The sequence below is a fragment of the Phyllostomus hastatus genome, unplaced genomic scaffold, assembly GCF_019186645.2.
Source record: "Phyllostomus hastatus isolate PE091 unplaced genomic scaffold, TTU_PhHast_1.1 phas_scaffold_39, whole genome shotgun sequence".
Taxonomy (NCBI): domain Eukaryota; kingdom Metazoa; phylum Chordata; class Mammalia; order Chiroptera; family Phyllostomidae; genus Phyllostomus; species Phyllostomus hastatus.
Genome location: NW_025334028.1, coordinates 33,287,919 through 33,310,936, shown reverse-complemented (window position 1 = coordinate 33,310,936; position 23,018 = coordinate 33,287,919). Strand labels below are relative to the sequence as shown.

General features: G+C 45.4%; 1 protein-coding gene across 13 annotated transcripts in view; it reads left to right on the top strand.

Annotated features, from left to right (window-relative positions):
* DIP2C (disco interacting protein 2 homolog C) overlaps positions 1-23,018 on the top strand; it is a 446,223-nt gene that overhangs the window by 306,662 nt on the left and 116,543 nt on the right. For all 13 annotated transcript variants that reach the window (XM_045820044.1, XM_045820049.1, XM_045820039.1 and 10 more), the window contains 7 exons: positions 5,193-5,316; positions 5,640-5,749; positions 5,918-6,020; positions 8,105-8,169; positions 10,636-10,729; positions 10,840-10,959; positions 13,852-13,966. In XM_045820044.1, the coding sequence (XP_045676000.1) occupies positions 5,193-5,316; positions 5,640-5,749; positions 5,918-6,020; positions 8,105-8,169; positions 10,636-10,729; positions 10,840-10,959; positions 13,852-13,966 (731 nt within the window). The remainder of the gene's footprint in view (positions 1-5,192; positions 5,317-5,639; positions 5,750-5,917; positions 6,021-8,104; positions 8,170-10,635; positions 10,730-10,839; positions 10,960-13,851; positions 13,967-23,018) is intronic.

Here is a 23,018-nt window from a genome sequence, read left to right as displayed (position 1 = left end):
GAATGTGCGGATGGCCGTTTTGAAAATGGCTTTTCATCTCAGTAGGATGTGGATCAAGAGGCTCAGAGAGGTGGTTCTTGTTTCTGAGGCTCTCAGGTTTCCAGCTGTTGTCTCAGTAAAGGGCACAGTAACCACACACTCAGTTCAGCTGCATGGTTTGGTAGGAGCATATCAGAGACAGAGCATCTATGCATTGTAACAGAGTTGAGCCAAGCAATCTGTCAATAAAACAAGTGTGTGTGTGTCTTCTTCCTCTGCATCATTATACTAGAGGCTGGGTAAATGATAGATTTTTAATTTCGGGGAGAGGCAGTCACTGCTTTCATTCAAGTGTTTGGACATTATCAAGTCCCAGGACCACCTACAATTTGTCAGATCTTACTTTATAATTAGAGTACGTACTCAATCTTGCTCTGATAATGATACTATAGTGCAGTATCAGAAGGAACATTGTACTGTCCTGCACATCGGTGTATGCCTCTTCATCCATGCAAATGACTTGCTCTCTGTACTCCAGAGCTACTGCATCTGTAGGGAGAAAGACAAAGGGAGCAGGCCCCTACAGGGTTGACACTGGCGGCCACCAAACACAAATGGTCTGATGTTGTCCAAAGAGATGGAGTCTACAGCTGTGGACTGGTCCCCTCTGTCATGCAGGCTTTGTGACTGCAGAACATAACATTTGTTGTCTTAGAGAATTTTAATTTTAAATAAAAGAACCGTTGGTTGGGTACAGTGGAGAACAGGACAGGTTGTGCACATGAGCATAGGTGATGATGTGTAGGAGTATTTCTTCCATCCACCAGTCCTGTTTCCACTGGACTTGTCTTAAAATAATGGGCCATCCCTGGCCAGGTTGCTTAGTTGGTTGGAGTGTTATGTGGGGCATTGCACCAAAAAGGCTGCAGGTTCAATCCCCAATCAGGGCACATATCTAGGTTGCAGGTTTGATCCCCAAATGGGCCACATATCTAGGTTGCAGGTTTGATCCCCAAATGGGCCACATATCTAGGTTGCAGGTTTGATCCCCAAATGGGCCACATATCTAGGTTACAGGTTCTATCCCCGATCAGGGCATTAAAGGAGGCAGCTGATTGATGTTTATATCTGTTTGTCTCTCCCTCTCTCTCTAAAATCAATAAACATATCCTTGGGTGATAATTTAAAAACAATGGGCCTAATTAGAACCAAATTTTCTGAGTCCTGAATGTTGCTTAATGAAACTGACTGAACAATTTAGCTCCATGTACATTTATTTATTCTCTGTTCTAATTATGGGGATGAGAGGAGAAGCTCATTTTTCCCTTGAAGATGTCACTGCGGAAAAAGTTGGTTTTCTTCTAATGCTGGGCATGGGGTAGAGTGAGAGGGTGTCCACACGACTGTGCCAGGACAGGCCTTGAGGGGTCACAGCAGATGGAAATGTCTGTCCCCAGCACCCTCTTGAGGTGGCTGAGCTGGTCTGTGAAGCCCAGCTGTCAGCAGAAACTGTCTGTCAGCTGGTGAAATTAGGCTGGGCCAGAACTTCTCCTTCCAGACACACGGGCATCCGAGTCTCATGGGAAAGTAGCAAGGCCATCAGGATGGGGGTCAAATGCCCATATCCTCAGTAGGAGAGGGCCAGAGAGAAGGCAGGCCGATGGGCCACAGGAGTCAGCCAACCAGGGCCGGTGTGCCAGCACTCACTTCCTGTCCTTAGAATTCTCACACACCAGCTATTTGTTTACTTTAGCAAAGGTTCTCAGGTGCCAAGTAAAAGTGAAATATCTCTGGGAGAGATAACATCAGCGTTTCATCACATTTTTATAACATCCTATAACCAAGCACAGAATCTCCCCCTCAGGCAATCAGAGGTACCGAGGAGACCATTGGATCCGGGCACTGGGGAGGGGGACACCGGCAGCCTGGGGCAACCTTCACAGCCAAAATATATGTGCATGAAAGGGTGCGCCCCAGGTGTGGGATTCATTTTAAAATACTCGGGTCTGCGTGTGCATGTGTGTGTGTTTGGGGAGAGACCAGATTTGCCGAACGGTGGCTAGTTGTTGCAGCTGGATGAATAGATTTGTGGGATTTCTTTCTCCTTTTCTCTATATCCTTGTGTGTGTGTTTGAAAATTTCCATTATAAATAAAAAGTTAATTAGCAAATTTAATATATATATATATGACAAGTCTGTCTTGGTTTTAATAAGGAAAATGTCTATGTCCAATTTCTTTGATCCACCTGGTTCCATGACCACGAGCATCTTTAAGCTCATGAGTCTACAGTGTTTTGTGTGGATTTTGCATCTGCATCCATTTCTCCATCATGTCTTTCATTATTGTCTTTTTCATCTCACAAGAGCTAACCAGCTGTTAGTTGGCAACTTGAATGGGACACAACTGAACAAATACCAGCTAGTTGTTGTGGGGGCACAAATCAAAAATGAGTTCAAGAGAGAGGCCTGCCATGAAGTTACCTCTTATTTATTAGAGAATCCTTTCTGTGGGTGTGACTGATGCTTGCCGATGAGGAGACCGAGGCGGGATGGGGGAGATGGTGGTCGAGTGACATGTCCACTTGCCTTGCCTGCTGCTGGGGGAGTTACTTGTGAGAGAGGCTGTGGTAAGGCTAGACTTCCTAGGATGTGATGTAGTTATTCAACTCTCTACATATTGGAGGAAGATTGAAAGCAAGAGGAAGGTTTAAACTCAAGGGAGGCCCGGATTTTCTTGGCATCTAAAAAAGAATCAATCGTTACTGAGATCTTGTGATGAGGGAGCTGACCATCCTTGACAGCACGGTTCTGCCAAGGAAGAACCCCAGCCAGGTGGCTGTCTGCAGACCAGAGCACCCTCACTCCCAGGGAAAAGGCACAGAGAACAAGTAACAGCAGGTGTGTACACCGGGAGGGAGTCATCACATTCTTCCTGAGATGCAGCAGCTGCCTCCTGACCTGGCCAGTGGCATGTTGGGCCAGACAGAGGAAGGTTTACAAGGCCTGGGTGTGAGAGTGCCAGGTGGATGGTTGCACAGGACATGTCCAGGTTCCTTGCCGTCCTTGTCCTCAGGGTCCAGGTAGAAATGCAGTTTTGACATTATATGTTGGGCATCTCTATGTGCAAAGCTCTGCTCCAGGCTCTGAGTTCAAGTGTGTGTTTGTTCAGGGGTCTTGGTGTGTGAAGGAAACACACAAGCTGCCCTGAGAGCAGGTGAACCAGGTCTTATCTCAGCCCAGTGTGGGTACAGCAGTCACAATTGTTCTTGTTAAGTTGACATTTGACGGGAGCTCTCAGTAGGTATTGTCCAGATGATGTTGATGAGAAGCTCCTTCTAGACAAAGGAGGAACGGGCATGAAATTTGACTTTCATGCTGAACTGTGGCATCCTATTCCCAGTTACTCCCCTTCCCACGTGATCTCTCATCTCCCCCTGTGTATTTTAGGTATCTTTTTTATCCTTGTGATTCCATCATTTTAGAAGTCAAATCATGAGCAGATGTTGGAAAGACAGGGTTCAGAGGACATCATACCTCCACTGGGGGTGCCAAGATCAGAGTGTGCACCCTCAGCGTGGGCACCAGCCCTTCACAGGTCTTGGCAAGTACCCGCTGGCGCTCTCGCTCCCAGACCCTCTTTGTTGTAGACAGTGTGGCAAACTCACACGCACAGAGAGATGCCTTCCTGCTGCCAAACCTGATCTCAGAACCTGTCTTCCCTTCCTACTGTGGTCATGGTGTTTGGTGTTGGGGTATACAAATTCTTATTAAAACACAGGTGGCAAACACAAGGCCCGCTGGCCAAATCCAGCCCTCCACCTTGTTTTAGCCAACCTGGCACCTTGTTTCTACCCAGCAGCAGTGCTGAGCTCTCACTTAACTGTTAAGGAGTAGTTACATTTATACAGTCCTAAAATTACATTCGGTCCTTTGAAGGCAACCATGAGGCTGATGTGACTCCTGGTGAAAATCAGTTTGACACCCTGTATTAAAGTGACTGATTATAACTCTGTTTGAAATACCATTGCTTGAAGGGAACATACTGTGAGCACCCCTAAAATGGGACCATTGCTGTCCACCTGCCCCCTCTCAGGGCTGCACAAGGCATTGGAGGTTTTCCATGCACGGTCCCACATAAAAAAAAGATGTGGATTTCACTGAGGGGGGGATTAAATTTACTAAAGGAAAAATAGAAACTGTTCATTTAAAAGACTGTAGGTATAAGATGTCAATACTGTTGATTTTACCTGGGCAAAAACACCATGATGTCTCATGTTTTTCTTAGCAAGGTAGAAAAACAGGTAGAGTGACAGATGGCCAGGTATCTGGTCCACCAACAGACTAGGGTCCAGGGGTTCAGGCAGAGTCCCATGGGGATGAACTGAGGTGACAGGTTCACTGCAGTCAAGACATTTTGGTTCTGGCAGTGCCAGCTCCTGCACAGTGTGAGTCAGCTAGCGTGGCAGCGCGAGTAAAGTAAGAGAATTGAATTGACTTCCCACGGGGCAGCTGGACACAATAAGCAACAAAACTCACAAGGTTGGCTCTTCCCATGGCTGCCCCTCCCACAGCAGACACCATGTTCCTACATTGGTGCTGGTTATTTGGAGGCTCCCAGTGCTCAGTGTTACCAGAACCAGTGTCACACATGCTGGCCTAATACATGTTCTTATTTCATGAGGCAACACGTGCTCAGGGTGGGTAGTGGTGACTAGGTCTCCGTGTATTTGTAGATGGGATCAAATGCAGCAGAGCCCTTTGCTCTGAGTATTTAAAATCAGGCAGGCAGTAATTATTTGGTATGAAGTCATTTTCTCGAATCTTTTCTGTTCTTCACAATACTTATGTCCTACAGTAATAGTTCACAGAATTGAGTTTTTCTGAGACCACTGGGTGCCAGCCCCACATTGAGTACTTAATTTGCCTTGCTTGGTTTATCCCTCACATCAGACCTGTGAGGGGACTGCCTTTCACCGCATAGTACTGTTGAAAAAAGTGAGGCCATGCAAGGTAGCTACCCCATTCAAAGCCACACAGCTAGCAAGCGGCAGTCTGGGATCTGATGCTGTTCTGCAGAGCCCAGCCTGTACCAGAATCACAGTTGATCAGGGAGGTTTCTTGCATCCCAGAACCCAGGATGGGGCCTTGTATTGTCAGGAGTGCCGCTGTCATCTCATCTCTGTGCCTCTTTTCTCTTTGTTACCCTTTCTCAGGACGCAGGAAGCCAGCAGATCGGCTTCCTGCTTGGCAGCTGTGGAGTTACCGTTGCCTTGACGAGTGATGCCTGCCACAAAGGACTGCCGAAGAGCCCGACGGGGGAGATCCCCCAGTTCAAAGGTACGACAGTGTTGCATATGACTGGGTCAGCGCCTAGTCAGGAGGCGGGCCCTTCACTGCGAAGGAATGTACTACATTGAATCAGCCAAGGTGCATTCTTTTCCACACACAAATGTCTCCAGCAGCATATCAGCCTGCCCTGTGGTGTGATTTGACTGGTGATGGCTTTCGCACCGTGGCTGTTGTCCTTGACTCAAAGGAAACACCAGAGGTTCCCTCTAGCATGCAGTGGTGTAAAATATGGTCATGAATGGGGAGGCGATTCTTCACACCTCTTTTCTGGGAAACACTCACCTAAAAGGAATTTGTCCTTTATTTCCAAGGTTGGCCAAAGTTATTATGGTTTGTCACAGAGTCAAAACATCTCTCCAAACCTCCTCGAGACTGGTTCCCACACATTAAAGACGCAAATAATGACACCGCATATATCGAGGTAAGTCACTGGGTCTGGGGCTCCGTGAGCAAGTCCCCACATTGCTGGTATTATGCAGCTCCAGAATCAGGGGATTTTGAGCCTCTTATGTGACCAGAAGAGCTGATAGATGTGGCTCCTGCTTTGTTCCTTGGTGCCACTTGTCCCTACATTGTCATCTCATTTCAGTATAAGACGTGCAAGGATGGAAGTGTGCTTGGGGTGACCGTGACAAGGATTGCACTGCTGACCCACTGCCAGGCTCTCACACAGGCGTGCGGCTACACAGAAGGTATTGGCGGGACCTTCTGGGACCCTCCCTGGGGGGCCCTGACTCCAGACGGTGGCCTGTGAATTGTATGTTGACCAGTCAAGAGTCGGTGCTGTTCCTACTAATAGCCATAAGAGTCATGTGATATTTGAGCCCAACTCAACTGCAGGCGAACTTGGCTTGTGTAGTGTCTCAGCTCTGGCTGCTGTAACAAATACCTCAACCTGAAGGCTTAAACAATAGACACTTGTTTCTCACAGTCTTGGTGGGAAGTCTGAGGTGAGGGCACCATCAAGGTGATTCCTGGGGGTGAACATTTTTTCCTGATGTGCAGACAGCACCTTCTCTCCATGTCCTCACCTGGCCTTTCTTCTGTGTGCGTGGAGAGAGCGCAAGATACAGTGTCTCTGCCTCTTCTCATAAGGACACAGGTTCTATTGGGTCAGGTCCACCTTTTGGCCCTTAGGGGTCCCATCTCCACATTCAGTCACATTCAGGATTTAAGGCTTCAACCTCTGAACTTGAGGGGACCCTACTCAGGCCACCACAGATAATTACTTCCATGTGTATTCATCTCTGGCCACACAGCAGAATCCCTCTGAGGTATTAAAAAAAATGCCCATGTTTAGGCCACTCCTAGCAACTGAACTCGAGTTTCTGGCAGTGGGTTCTATAAGCTCCTGGGAGTGGGCCACACAGTTGAGAACCATTTTCATGACACATTTTCTTTCACTGGAACTGGATGGTCATAGAGGCAAAGAGGAAGGGAGACCAGAGGAAGCCATGGTAACAGCACTGACCTGGGATCTTAGAAGGGTCAGGCCGGATACCAGTCATCCCTCTGGCTGGAGCCTCTGCAGTGAGGTCCCTGTGTTGGGACCATATCCGCCAATGCTGGTGGCGCCCGTCACTCCACTGAAGCCTGAAATGCTTTGCTTTCTCTATTTTTCTCATTCTTTTTCTTTCTCCCCCCATCCTTCTGGTATTCTCCTTTTTAGAAAACAATTAACTTTTCTCATGCGATGTTCTGCTGATTTTTGGTACCTGGACTACTTTCCCAGACATCAAGACACGTTGTCTCTAATTATTACCACCCTGCTTGTCAGTGTTTCCAGTTTAAATTTCAACATTTCTTACAACTTCGTGACCTGTTTCCTTGTCTTAAGTGAAGGTCTAAGGTTGTCATTCTTGTGGGAGTTGGAGAGGAGGAACAAAAGACAAATATATGCTCTCCATTTCCCAGTTGAAAAAGTATTTGTATAAACCGCAATGTAGGTTGTTTCCTCTGAGCATGTTTTCCCTTGAAAGCCCCTCCTCTGCCCATCCCCTGAAAAGTGGTCAGGCACACAGTGCTGAGACTTTGGCAAACATCTCAACAACAAGCAAACATGGAAGACGAGGCATGGGTAAACTCCTGGGGCTCAGCGCTGGGCAGCGCTGGGCAGAGGTGCAGGCAGCTGGGCCACCTGCCCAGGCCACTTGACAAATGTGACTTCCAAAGCGTTGTTCAGAAGCATTGTTCTTGGCATTGCTAGTGGCTGGCTCTCCAGCTTGGCTTCCATGTTCCGTCATAGCAGTTGTTCCAACCATATATTTTTAGCCCCCTTTTCTTACCCTCACCTTTAAAAAGCGCCCCCCCCAACTCTTGACTACTCCCCTGTTCTACTTTTCTAAAGCTCCCGTCTCCTCTGTTATCCCAGCCCCAGCCCCGAGGCTTCTGTGGTGCAGCAGCAGAGGGCCTGTGCTGGAAATCTCCTGTCCTCCAGGTTTCCTGGGAGAACACATGATGGAAGTGAAAAGAATCTTCTTTAAAAAAGGAAAAAGGCAGGGAGGGGAAAATAAGTGTATGCAAAGGGAAGGAATAAGGTACTTTAAGTGAGGGTGTGAAGAGCCCTTGCTGTAAACGTGCATGTCAGAATTTTGTCTCGAAACGCTTTCCAGGCAGGCCAGCACTTTGGAGGCTACAGACTTTCTACAACGATACAGTGAAATGTTGTCATTCTAAGGTCCATCACTACCCCTGATGTGACACTGGATTTTCTTTGCCCTTTGTTCTATACCTGTCTGTCTGTCATAAGTAAAAATCTTGCTTCTCATTTGTACAGCTGAAACAATTGTGAATGTGTTGGATTTCAAGAAAGACGTTGGGCTCTGGCATGGAATCCTAACAGTAAGTGTGACGGATGCTCAGTCCTGCTGTGTCTTATTTACATTTGCATGTGCTCGTGTCAGAATTGGAATTGGGATCTTTATACTTAGCAGCTAGGGTAAGCCCCTTCCTCCCAGTTATAAGGAAAAGTCATCATTGTTAGAAGTCTTGAACTGGCAGCTAACAGAGCTTCCAAAAGCACAGTCAGCCCAGGGGGTCTCTGCAGCCACTTGCTTGAGCCGCTGACCCACACTGAGGTCACAGCTGCTGAGGGCAGCCTTTCTCAGGCTCATGGGAAGCTCAGTATCTTCCTCCCCACTTTTGTCATTGATGATTACACAGCAGTGTTAGTTATCAAGTGTCTGTGTTTGGGTCACTTTACATCTGTTTTGGCAACAACATTCTCTTTTTTCTTTTTATGAGTCAGTATTTATGGATTCTGTGGGAACCTATTTCATTATACTACAGAAGAAAGTCCTTTATAGATCTCCCCTTGATGAAAATTCAGTGTGCAGAGGTAGAGAATGCATGGCTCGTTATTGTCAGTGCCACTTGATAAGTGATGACAGTTCAAAGCTCCAGGCACATTTATAGAGAGATGGCTTATTATTTAAGATAGGTTTGGCATTTAAAAATGTGTAGCATAACTACTTAGACTCTTACATGTCTGTTTTATATGTGGTCATTTTTAATCACCCATTTTCTTTCTTAAGTTTCTTATGCTGAAACTTTGTATCTTTTCTGAAGTAGAAAAATCTAGTTCCTTTTGCATGATTGATAGGAACATCAATACAGAAAGTGAAATTCATTGCTTCTTTCTCAACCAGAATTTATCAGGACAAGAGCATTTAAGTGTCACATAAGAAGCTCTGGATCGGCAGCTTCTTTCTGTGATCTGTACAGTTCGTTTCTCCTGTCTGGATACCAGTGGATGACAAGCCACATGAGCCTGACTCACCCGGCACACTGACACTGCCTTGCTGGTGTCATGGACAGAGCCCAGGGTCAGAGAACCCAGGCTCGGACCTCAGCCTTTCCTTGCAGGGGTGTTCAACCTTTTGGCATCTCTGCACCACACTGGAAGAAGAGTTGTCTTGGGCCACACATTAAATACATTGTGACATGTAATCACAAAAAATCTCATAATATTTTAAGTGAATTTACAATTTTGTGCTGGGCTGCATTCACAGCCGTCCTGGGCTGCATGTGGCCTGTGGGCCGCAGGGTGGTCATACTTACAGCTTTGTGACTCTAGGCAAGTCACCTGAGCCCAAAAATCATTTCTTGCCCAAGTGACTCTGAATCTCAGGTTCCCTATCTGTCCAATGGGAATAATGATGCTGTGTAAGAATCATGGGCCTGATGTTAAGTGAGCACCTCGCCCATCCACCTGCTTGATGATGTGACACAGCTGCTGTCATTGTTGCCATCAGTTTCTCATGATAATCATGCTTTCAGGAGCATGGTGATAGGTCTGTGGTAGATCTTGTCAATACTGGCTTCCTCCTGCTTTCTGTTGCTCTGGATTACTGCCCTAAGAACCAGCAGTTTCTAAGTCTCTTGCTACTGCTGTCTAGAGCAGGGCAGGTCTGGCTAGAGGGCCACACACACTGTCCTGTGGCATCTTCTGTGTGGTGGAAAGTGCCCTCATGCCCAGCATGGAGTGTGGAGCAACCAAGGTGAGAGGGGCCAGTAGGCTCACTTCTACCTGGGAAGGTGTAGGTGGTCATTTTCCTTCAGAGCTTCTAGAATTAGGCTGTCGCTTTCTGAAGCATCCATGCCCTCTCCCTCCACCTCCTCCCACAGTAGCAGAGAGAATCCTGATGTGACAGAGCCGGCCAGGGAGGGTTCTGGCCAACGCTCCTTCTTTGTAGTCCCTTAACTGCCAGTGCCTGAGTGCATTGGACTAAATGACATCCAGACAGGTGTGTGAGTCCTACCTGGAGCATGTAGGGACTAACCATTTATTTTATTTTTTTAATTTGCTTTTGCTTTTTTTTTCAATTACAGTTGACATTCAGTATTATTTTATGTTAGTTCAAGAGCACAGTAAAGTAGTTAGACATTTATGTAATACACGAAGTGATTCCCCCAGTAAATCTGGTATTTTGAAGTTAGTTTTGGTCATTCATTTTAAAGAAATGAATCCTTTTGGAGTCACTAAGGGTGATACAACCACTTTCCACTATGAAATGACCTTAAAAAATGATAATCATTTAATTAAAGGCTTTATATATTTTTTAAAAAGTATTTGGACTTAGATTCTCTACCTGTATCAGGAAAAGCAGGAGCCAAGAGGACTAGATAACCATAGAGACTTCCCTTCCCAGATTATCCTGGCATACATTGGGATCAGCTGCCCATGGGCACTGAGCACCCCAGCAGTGTGAAGAGCCCCCAGTCTGTCCTGTTGCACCCCTGCCTGGAGCCTGGTGCTGGCGGGAAGGGCCTCTCCCATCTCACCTCTGTGTGTGTCCTTGGTTTCAGAGCGTCATGAACATGATGCACGTGATCAGCATCCCGTACTCGCTGATGAAGGTGAACCCGCTCTCCTGGATCCAGAAGGTCTGCCAGTACAAAGGTGCATCCCGGAGTGGCCTGGGCGTTGCCCCACTATCATGAGTCCCTCTTTTAATGCCTCCTGGTCTGATGGTCCACACATTAATTCCTTTCCCTCTGCTTCTACTTCAGCAAAAGTGGCCTGTGTCAAGTCCAGGGACATGCACTGGGCGTTGGTAGCACACAGGGATCAGAGAGACATCAACCTTTCCTCTCTGCGGATGCTGATCGTAGCCGACGGCGCAAACCCCTGTAAGCGACATTTGCTGCTCAAGAAAGGACAAGCGGGCAGCAGGGTCGTCATCGCCCGGGTTTATTCTGTGCACTTCAATTTTTCTTTTTCTGCTCTTTACCTTAGTTAAGAAGTGGTCTCAAAATAATAACTAAACCGAAGTACTCACTGGCTAAAGGCACCACGGTGTGCCAGAGGAGAACATGGGACTTCCAGACATGGCCCTGGGGTCAAGTTCTGGCTCTTCTACCTCCTGATTCTGTAGAGAATGTCACTTTTTTTTAATTCTTCTCTTTTTTTAACTTCAACATGACACCTAAATCATAAGAATTAATGAGGATTAAATGAAGTAATCCCTACATATAGTTACTTGGGATGTAATAAATTCTCAAGAGATATTAACTATTATTATTTTATGGTCCATACTAGTTTTATTGATCAGGAAATTAATTTGTAATTTTTAATGAAATTTCATTATCAAATCCTATAGCAAAAATTATCTAGGTAAAGTTAATTGGTAGGTAGTTTCACAAAATACTGTTAATATGAGATCTGTCCAGAAAGTATCCAGCCATGTACTGTGAAAAAGAGACATTTATTGAAGATACAAGAAACACTGTACATAGGACAATGATGCCTCAGTTTCCTTCAAAGTAGGCACTTTGGGTCTTCACACAATTCTCCCAGAGTCTTTTCCACCATGTAAGACACTGCAAAATCCTTTGTTGGAATTGCTATTAGCTGCCCTGTCATATTTTCCTGAATCTCATCAACAGTCTGAAATCTCTTCCCTTTCAAAGGTGGTTTTAGTTTTGGAAAAAGTCAGAAGTTGCGGGGCATCAAATCTGGGCTATAGGGGGACTGAGTCACCTGGGTGATTGATGTTTCACCACAAAACTGCACGATACCTGATGCCTGAGCGGGTACATTGTCACAGGGATGCTGCCAGTGACCAGTTGTCCACAGCTGTGGCTGTTTTCATCATACTGCATCTCTCAACCAACAAAGAACACTGAGGTGGTACTCCTTATTAATTGTTTGGCCTGGAGGGGCATACTCATTTTAGACAGCACCTTCCCAATCAAAACCAGTTAACATGGTCTTGATCTCACTGCAACTTTGCTGCACTTCCTTTGGGTGTGAAGAACCAGGTGATTTCCATTGGAGCAACTGGACCTTTGTTTCTAGACCACAGCTGTAAACGCATGATTCATCTCCAGTTATGACCTTCTTGAGGAAATCTGATTCTTTGGTAGTAGTTTGAATCAAGTCATTAGCAACTGCTGCACGATGTTCCTTCTGCTCTGGTAGCAGAACAGATTTTGCCACAGCATGTTTCATGCCAAGACCCTGTGTCAAAAATCTCAGACACAGTAGTTTTTGGAATCCCCAGATCAACTCCTAGTTCTTGCATCATCAGTCGCCAATCTTTGTTGATTGCAGCCCATACACGTTCAACATTCTCAGACGTTGTGTTTGTTACAGGCCTTCCAGAATGTGGATCACTTTCAACAGATTCTTGACCATCTTTGAAGCATGTATGCCACACTTTCATTTGCACTGCACTCATTGCATCGTCCCCCAAAGCCTTTTGAGTGATCCAAGTAGTTTCTGTGGAGGAATGTTCAAGCTTAATGCAGAATTGATGCAGATGCATTGCTGTACTCAGTCATTTTGAATGTGATGGCCACACAGTACACATGCTCACTCACTGGTGTCTACCGCCCCCACTGACTAGTACAGTAAAGTTGTCATTATTCACTCATGTGCATTCCAGTCCACTCTCCTTGTCTGCCAGGGTACATCGATGTTGCGCAAACCATTCTTGTTATATTAACAATGGCTGGGCTTTTTCTGGACAGGCCTCATATACCTTGAGAAATATTTCAGTCAATTGAATAAAATCCAGCTAGCTTGTTTTTTATGAGACAAGCATGTAAGCCAGAAGCAAAGTGAATGAAAGTGAAATGAATATAAGAAAGTTTGTTTCTGACCATGTTGTAAACTCTGCACTGTATATATTTGTAAATTAAAGTGATGTATACTTTCTTAACATCTGATATGCCAAAGTAGACTTGCAAACCGTTAATTAATTACTACTAGTTTTATAAATGATTCTCCCATTTACAGAATAACTACAAAAATTTTGGGCTATTTTAACACGTAATTGGTTTTACTCATAACTGTATATAGCAGCATGTCTTATACAAAGCAAGGTAAACTTATATTAGGAAATCTTTTAGATGATAGGTCCCTAGTAACTATACCTGGGTCTCATCATTCAAGTTAATTTAAAATTTTCTCCATTTAGTTAAGGCAGTGATTTTCAACTGGAGTGTCGCAAGAATTTTTAAAATGTATTACCTGACTATTTAGTCAGGGGCACTGACCTCTTCTCCTTAGATTGTAAATAAAAAAATGACAACAGCCACCACCACAACAGCTATCTGGTGTGAAGGAATCAAAATTTTACCTATTTTTTTGTCAGATTGGCAAAGAATATATTTTTGGCATGCTGCAGACTTTTAGTAATTAGTTTATGTGTGCCATGAGATCAGAAAGATTTGAAAATCTGTGAGTGAAGTTACATTTACCCACACTTTAGAACATCCGTATTGAAAATGGTAAAACCAGTCTCTGAGAAGTTGTTAAAGTTCATCAGTCAGCAAATGTCTTTGATTAAGCAGAGAAGTTGTGTGTTTTTTTAAATTCCGCAGTTCTCTAAGCTTGAAAAAGTCATCTTTCCTTGTAACATAAATGATAAATTGCAGTAAGTGAAGTATGTTTTCTGTGCCCCCTGTTGCACATGTGCCCGAATCCTAACTTCAAAAGCATTTCCTATTGTGGGATATTTTTAATCAGTGACATACATGGCTTCCACTGTCTGAATCTTGTCCCTTCTTTCATTCCAGGGTCCATTTCTTCCTGTGACGCATTTCTCAATGTCTTTCAAAGTAAAGGCCTGCGCCAGGAGGTCATCTGTCCCTGTGCCAGCTCTCCAGAGGCACTCACTGTGGCCATTCGCAGGTACAGCCACATAATTTACGCGGACAGCTCGGGGACGGCCGCGATTAAGCCACTAAGGGAGACCTGGGAATCAGAGCAGTAAATCTCAGTGAGGGAATAGAACAGGGCCCACCTTTTCAAGACACTGAAAGGGTTTTTATAGTAGGCTAGATTCACTGCAGAGGGAAACAGCCCTCACTCTGGCGATTCACTGTAATTCCTGCGCAAGTGGAAACCCAATGGGGTAGGGGTAGGTGACATGGACATCCTGTGCTTGCAGGTGACCCACTTCCCTGTTTGCTTGCGTCAGGCCCTGTTTAATGAGGAGTGAAATAGAGTCAGTGCTGGGTCAAGGGGAATTTTTGTTGCCTGTGGCCTTTGACATGCAGGTTCTATGTCATCTGCGCTCACTGCCCTCTGAAACCTTACACACACTGCACTTTAAAAGTGCCAGTTTTCTGATTTTTGGAGCCACTTGGCAGCTCATTTGGGGCTTGCTGGTCTGGTGTGAGTGCAGGTGGTGGGTGCTCTTGCTGGGTACCCTGGGTTGAGGTCATAGGTCACCACAATAGCACCTCCACCTCTGAGCAGTGCTAGGGCACACGGGTGTGGGCCTGTGAGACCCTGCCCTGCCCAAGATGAGCACTACTGGGAAGGTGCACAACCCTCAACTCCCAGTCATCCACACTGATGTGAGTGGCAGGGGGTGCATCATCCAGGTGTTTGTAGCTTGTACCATGACTTATTTTTCAGTGTCCTTGGATTCTGTCTCTAATTAGGTTCTATTTCCTGTCACACAGACGTGCTCCATTATGAGAAGGGGTGACAGGGCTTTCAGGCCACGAAGCACAGGAGTTCTGCTCTTGATTATTAGAAGGTTTGGCTTCCCAAAAATACACACTAGAAGAGTGTCCTGAAATGAGAAACCAGATGCTCTTAGGTATTTGGTAATGTGAAATTAACCAGACCATCTGACTAACAGGCTAAGAAATCTAAAATGTTTAAAGTATCAGAAGCAACTTCTGATTTTGATTGAGCCAATATTAAAAGTCTCTAACGTAATGAAAATTGATTAGGAAACACGGCACCACTGACCATACTCTAATATTTATTTTTTAAGAGATGGCCCCGTTGCCCTAATAACAATCTTCTGACTTATCTCTCTGACCTTGGACGACAGAGCACTTCAGGGTTGTGGTAGCAGACTTACTTCCACAGTGTTCTTCACTTACTAAAGTGTGTGTCTCATTTGAACCTCTGAGTAGCTTCAGAGGAGATGGAACCTCTGGAAGCTTGTGAGCAGGGGTCCTTGCCGCTGCCCAGGTTGGCCATGTGACCCTGGGCGAGTCCCTTCTCTCCAGGCCTCAGTCCCTGTACCAAAAAATGTCTGGGACTCCACAGCTTTGTGGCATAGCACCATTGCCACCGATAGTCCATGGAATGAACAGTTCACACATCCAGAAAATTCAGTGTTACAATGAAATGATTTACTTACTTGCTTTGCCTAAAAATGTACTCTCTGTGCCATTAAGATGCAGCAGCCTGAGTTATGTCAGAGTTAATTGGCAGAAGGAGAAGGGGATAAGTGAAGGATTTTTAAGTTGTTTTTCTATAAAGTTTTTAACATTTAAAAAATATTTTTTAAAATAAGCCAGATGGTGAAAGACAAATACCACATGACCTCACCTTTAACAGGAATCTAATCAACAAAACAAACACACAAGCAAAATATAACTAAAGACACTGAAGCAGAGAACAGGCTGACAGTGCCTAGAGGGGAGAGGAGAGGCAGTTTCAGGGGAAAGGGGGGAGGGTTTGCTGGAACAAGTATAAAGACACATGGACATTAACAATGGGGGGTGGAAGTGGCAGGGAGGTGGGGAGGTCTGGTGGGGGTGGGCTGGGATGGGGGTAAAAGGCAGAAAACTGTACTTGAACAACAATTAAAATTTTTAAAAATTTAAATATAATCTTAACATTAAAATTATTTTTAAAAAATATTTCTTTAGAAAGATGAAACTCCAGTACCAGCAATAGGCAAAGTAAGTGGCTGCCATTTACTGAGTGTACCTCATGTGGCTCGTGAGTGCTTCCCGCCTGGTCCCAGGGCTCCAGTCTAAACCAGACCTCAGGCAGACAGACAAGGTCCACCTTAAGAGTACCTGTGTGCAGGCCTGTGTCCAAGGTCACTCCCTTATCTGTGGTTCCGACTCCTCCTTCAGTCAGCTGCACCTTCCTGGCTCTGTTCCCCTGGCGTGTGGTGGCACTCACTGCGTTTACAGAACTGTGACGTGACACACGTTGGCAGCCTTGCTTCTGAGCTGAGCCGGCTTCTCTGCAGACCTGGGTGCACATTTGCCTCAGTTTCTCACAGCCTGCCCACAACCTTGGCCACCATCACTCCTCTGAGCTCTCACCTGTTGTTTCCCCAATAAATGGTAGATGAAGCCAGAACTAGGACAGGACCAAAACTCCTTGCAAGCATCCGGGGGTGAGGCACCCAGCTGGGAGTTTCATGTTCACTGGGTTCACTGACGCAGGGCCCCCCCAGGACTGTCTCTCGGGCGACCAGTTGGTAGAGCAGTTAGTCGTGTTGCTCCTGCATAAAGCAAGAAGGGGCCATAGAATGTACAGGACAAAAAGGTACAGTTTTAGTGTTCTAAACAGATACGGATAATAATATAGTCAAAACAAACAGGCCTCTGGTCACATCTTTTTATTTCACGTTTGTTCCTTTGCCTCGACCACGTTCTTCAGCCTTTCCAAGACAGTCGTCATCTCGTTGAATGATTGTGTGTACAATGTGGTTTTCAGCTGTTGAGCGCTGGTGGTTATGTGAAAGAGCAGTCTTTCTAATTAGCTATTGCACTTAGACTCTGTGCGGAGGTAGATTTAGGTGACAAGGACTTGATTTCAGTGGTGAATATCTTCAGGAGAGAACTGAATGCTAAGCTCTCATTTAGAATCTTTCATTGTCCTTGTTTCTTACATGTTTCTTGTTAAGCTATTTTCAAACATATTTGATGAAAACAGCACTCAAAATTGATTTTTATTGAATACTGGTCTCCAGGCTGTTTTCTGTATCATGTGAGTTTAGGTTAAAACTCCCTGTTTCTGGTGCCCACTGAAATGTTGGGACAAACTCTTGTTTTGGGAATCGAGCATTTAAAATCATGCTGTACTTTGTGCTGAGTGCTTTTGTTCCTCCCTGAAATACATTGAAGACCCGAAGGGAATTTTCCACATAAAGAGGCCAGAGGCCAGGTTGTTAAGGAAGAAAGCTTTGATTCATTTTATTCACACCATTTTGAGTGGGGGCCAGGAAGCCTCATCATTCATTGCTCCTCAAGGATTTTGGTGTGAGGACTAAATGGGCACTTTCTTAAATGTCACTACAAGGTCTGGTGTCAGGAGCATTGCAATCACACATTTTGTTTACTGCTCATAGAATATATTCTTTAAAGTCTTAGGCTGCTATATTGTCCTGTTTTGTTGCAAGGAAGTAACCCTTTGTTAAAGCGAATTTGTGGATGGCCATTTTCCTCCACACAGCCATGTGAGTGGTTACGTCCTGGTGTCCTGTGCTCTCCTGTCTTCCCAGATCGGCGGCTTCTGCCCTGATGATGAACTTCCAGTAAGGAGCCGGGAGCAGCTGATGGCTCACTTGGCTTTTCATCCACTTAATTAAAAAATGATAATCAGTTATTGTGCATGGTCATTGGTGAAAATAAAACTGGTGATGCATTTCCAGTGCTCATGACATGCAGAGACTTTCGGCCTTTTCTGGGGTGTGTGTCAATCTTTAATTCTCTTCTGTAAAAAAAATAGTACGTAAATCAGCAAGCTGAGTGGTTACGGGAAAGCTGCTCAGGCGGCCAGAGAGCTGTGTGGGGACAGCTGTGTGCACTCGTCCAGCTTCACAGGCTGCTCTGAGCTGACCTTCCAGAGCAGACGGCCAGGCCTAATGGGTTGGTGCCCATGGTCACAGCCATTAAGTGTCTTGATGCCACTCGTCTTGTAAGAATGCCTCTCGCTTACAAGGCAGGGAACATATTGGAAGGTTGGGGGTGTACAGAGTTGATGGGAACCTCCCACCTGAAAGTGTGCAGGGTGCACAGGTGCTCCAGAGAGCCCGCAGCAGGACCCTGGCCATGGCCTGGGGGCAGCAGTTGTCTGGCACCGGGCTTCCAGGGCAATGTGCCTCCCAGAAGTGCTGCCCAGCCAGCATCAGACTGCCGGGACCAGCCCCTGTCAGCCCCCCTCAGGGGAAGGCTGCTCTCCAGGAGAAAGTGAGGTCGGGCTAGAAAACGAATGACGTTCACCACAGGATAGTTGAGGATTTTTAAGAACATGAGTTGGAGAACTTGAAGGAATGTGGGCAGGAGACATGCCTGTCTTCATATGTGTCCTCTTCATGTGTGTCTGTTTTCATGAGTGTCAGCCGGGCAGTGGCAGAGGGCCACAGGGTTCCCCAGGGAAGCCTGCTCTGGCTTCCTGTGTGACCCATATTTCCACCCAGGGAGTGAATCTCCTTTCTTCCTTTTAAACTGGCATCATCCAGGTCAGTGTTCTGCATTTCCTTTTTCTCTGAAAATTCGTCATAGAGTAAACAATATTGGAGAAATGTGGATACATGATGTTTAAAGTCTTCAGTAGAATTCCCTCCCTCAAAAAAGGGCAAAACACAAAAAGAACACACCCACTTATTATTCTCTGGCTCCAAATAGCTCCGAGATTGCTGAGAGGTTTTCTGTCTCTAGAATATACATGACAGTCAATTTTTTTAAAGCTACATCGTGATAATGTTGGTTGAACTAAAAAAAATCTGTGGCTTAACTACAAAGCATTATTTCAATACCTTGATGCTTTAGCAATGAATAGGTAATAATTTTATAAAACATGTACATTTTAATATATAATTAAACCAATAGTTCCAGAGAAGAATAAAGATACCCCTTGCCACCATAACCACTTTCCACGTTGAAAATGTCTAAACTTGCATTTAGAAAGCTGGGAGAAACCCGAGAGAAAAGACACCCAGAGGGTGGCTGTGTGCACTGACCCATGTGGCCCTGACACTGCCGACCCGGGACGCAGGGTGAGACAGGGTTAACACAGGCTTCAGAATTGCAGTGGGGTTTTCAGGAATGTTTTTGACCTCTCAAATAGTCAGACTTGGAGATGTATAATCTTGTTTCTAAAACACAGCAAGATAAAATACATTGTTGGTAGTTTTATCGAAAAATTTAGATAAAATTTTAAAACTTCTTACCACAAATCAGTTTGGAGACGATAATAATCTAAGTGAAAATATGACTCAATTAAGTGGCTTTGAAGAGCAAAGTAACTGTGTTATCTTGTTGAAATTAAGTTCTCCTGACTGCTTGCATTTAGGAGCAAGTTCTACTTTGTTTTGTGTGTGACTGAACTGTGCACAGAAGGATTTGATGGTGGGGACAGGAGCTTGGCGGACAGCAGGCAGCCCGCAGGGGCCCCACCCCCCGACTTGCAGGCTGGCTGTCTCAGCCAGCTCCGCCTGAGAGCCTGCGCTTACTTGTGGGAGAGCAGCTGGGGCACACAGAACCAGTCACAAACAGCTTGTGTGATCCTTTTTCTGGCTGAAAATAAAATAAGTATCCCTAAAAATTTTGAAAGCTACATACTAAACTACACAGGTGAGACACAAATGTCAGTGAACATACTCTTTTTCTGTTCTATGCAGTTCTTTTTTTTTTTTCTCAAAGGATAAATATTGCTCTTACCAAAGAAAGGGGAAAAAGTTACATTAGCTCATAACTTGGGTGTATGCTGTTTAAACCCTGTGCCTTTCGCTATTAAAAATCACAAATGTAACTCAGACCTCAGGTATCTTGCATTTGGAGAGTCTTTATCATACTAAATGTTGAATGTGGGTACACCCGTGGATTTGACTGGATTTCTGCTGAAATTTGTGTTGCAGGAGTGTCCCCCAAAGTACAGTTCCTGTTAAAACAAGGGCAGGAGCTCAGCTGCCCCCATCCTTTAAAGGGCACTTTTGCCCGCGTTCATCATTTATCAGTGGCCGTCCTGCTGTGGTGGGAAAGATGAGCCCGGAGAAGAAAACCAGCGGAGGTTGTCTCCAGTCCACGTGTGTGCGTTTGGTCGCCCAGGCTCCTGCCTGGGGCCCGCTCACAGTTGCCCCTAGGAAAGACTGTCCAGACAGGAGGAGCTGGGCAGCTCCCGGAAGAAAGGTCCGGGTTCAGAGGGAAGGCCTGACTGCTGAAGGCAGAAGGAGGCCCCTCCCCTCGAGTAGACTGATGGCCCTGCCGCTTTTCAGAGGTTTGTCTGGAAATACAGACGTATTTCCCAGGGAAGCAGAGTTACAGGAGGCACTTTGATGCCATGTGGAGGAGGAGCTCCTGGATCCCAGGAGCATGTCACCCTCATGTCCTTCCTGTCCAGGGAGCCTGGCCCAGCGAGTCAGGATCTGGTGGCCTGGACTACATTCTGGCTCTCCATTTGCTTTGCTTTGGCACTAGGTGGCTTTGTAACTTGGCACAACCTTAACCTTCAGGCCTCAGGGTTTCATCCATAGGAGGAGGGGTTCAGCGGAGCCCACACCCCAGGGTCACATGAGCATCAAATGTGTCAGTATACACAGAGCTCTGAGGTGTGCCTGGTTCAGAGGGTGAATTAGGCAGGTATTTGCACGGTTATCAATGGTAGCATTGCTACGATAACATTATGTTTATAATATGTTTATATATACATATATATGCACTTGTGTGTATTGTTCTACAATGCTGTGTTATACAGCAATGCTCTAATATATAAATATTGTTGCTGGAGGAGAAGGAATGTGCAGTTACCCAAGACTTAACTCCTCTGCTCTCCACATGTCCCTGAATTGGGAATTACTGGATTAGAGATTGCCTGTGTAAAATGAGAGGAGAAGGGACCCTTGTTTTCCTGCCAGCAAAGGGCTCAGTGAGTAGCCCTGTCCTTGACCTTTGCAGATGTGGCAGCAGTCAGTGGATTAGTCCTGGGATGGAAATCGTTACAACTGCCTATTATTCACTTGACTTTGTTTATTTCACATTAATGTATGTTTGAGCTTCCGCCAGGCCATTTGCTGTCAGTAGTAGCAAACTGTAGATGTGTTCATAGAGATCGATAGCTGCTTTTCTTCAGATGTTCCACAAGCATGAGTAGTAGAAGCGTAGCTGATAATTTAGAGGCTGGAAGTGAAGCGACTAGTAAACAGTGGTGCAAACTATCTGATGGAAGCCATTCACCCTCAAGCGCATCCCTTATGAGGCACATGCTGAGGCTGATGTGTACCTTCCTCTCTCATTATCTTTAACTCTGGTCTTTGTCCCTTCGCTGTCATTGCAGAATTGACCACACATAGCTACGTACCCCCTTCCTTCTCTCAGTATAAGGACCACCTCTGTACAGTCCTGAAAATTTCTGGTATTATCCCTCCAGTACTTCACACTCCTGTGTGACGCACAGCGGTGTAATTATGAGTCACAGCTTCATTGTGGGGTTGAACCTGGAAGGTGGCTGGTGGGTCTATAGCTCTTTCAGCCAGTATTTAATTAACTGTTTTTGATTATGAAAGGAACTGTTTTTGAAATCCCCAGGAATTCTGCTTATTGGGATAATTTTTTCACTTTCTCACCTAGTTTATCTGCTTGGATGTTTTAGTTTTTAGGAAAGTGTTGAAACAAAAATCTGTCTTGGTTAATAACTAAGGGAATGCAAATTGAAATAACAGTGAGGAATGGCACTTCACTCATCAAATCGGGAACAGCGTTAAGGTCAAAGATCAGCGTTGGTACAAGGGCACAGACACAGGTGCTGCTGACAGGCAACTGGGCACAGGGTGTGAGGCCAGCCTGGGCTTGCTGCCCGGGTCTGCCCCTCAGCTGTGGGAATGCACACCTCTCTCACTCCCCTCCTGCCTGTAAACAGGGGGACAGCGTGTCCCTCTCACAAAGTCACTGTTAACAACAGACAAGTTAACGTACCTAAAATGCTGAGAACAGCATACTGCATGTAACCAGTGCTATGTATATGTCTAATCAATGAAGAAGTAATGCATGCTGTTGGTGGGGATGCAGTGATACAGTCTTTTTGGAAGGTATCTAGACCTTACTAAAATTTTGTGTACTTTTTTTATTATTTCTTTCCCTTTCTAATGATGTATCTTACAGAAATATTTCCAGCTGTATAAAAATAAAGTGGGATAAAGTAAGTGATCATATATTCATATTACTGACCACCATTGCACAATTAAGAGAGGTCAGTCAATTGTGTCTGCAGTTTACATACTACGCATGGTCATACGTTACCATGCACACATGCACACATGCATATTCACGTGGGAAGATCTGCGAGGTATATTTATTTAGTTGAAAAGCAGGTTGCAGAAGAATATACATACTGAAGTCCTGTTTCTCTCTGAATATAAATGTATTTGTGTGCACACATATATTTTTATATGAAAGTGCATATTAAAGAAGCTGGAACTCCACACGCTGAGCTGTTGATGGTGGCTGCCTATGGGTGGGGGAGAGGGTAAGCTAGAGCTCTCACCTTTTTTTGCTGTGTGTCCTTACACAGTGTTGGACTTGCCCATACAAGGATGTGTTCACATCATTTTTTTTTAAGATTTCCTAAAAAGAAAACTTCACAGTGAACTAAAAGGTGCTCAATCTTCTAGGCCAGAGGCTGGGAAGGAACGCAGGAGAGTCCAGCTCAGGGCACAGGTCTGGATCCCCCACGCCCACCACTCACTCGCAACTGGGCTAATTGCGCCTTAGTTTTCTGATTCATGACGTGGGGGGAGAGTGATGCCTGTGTATGTTTGTGCACTAGGCGATTAACTCTGTGTGAGGCCTCAGGACAATTGGGGATACAGAAGTGTCAACTGAGCAAAACTTGTATCACCAGACAGGAGGTGTGGTGGGCTGGCAGGTCTTGCAGAAGAGGCCAGCGGACAGCACTGGGACTGGGTTGTCTGTGGCGAGGCAGGTGATGTTGCTACATGCTGAGTCTAGGAATTCACATGCTTCTGGTCTACCTTTTT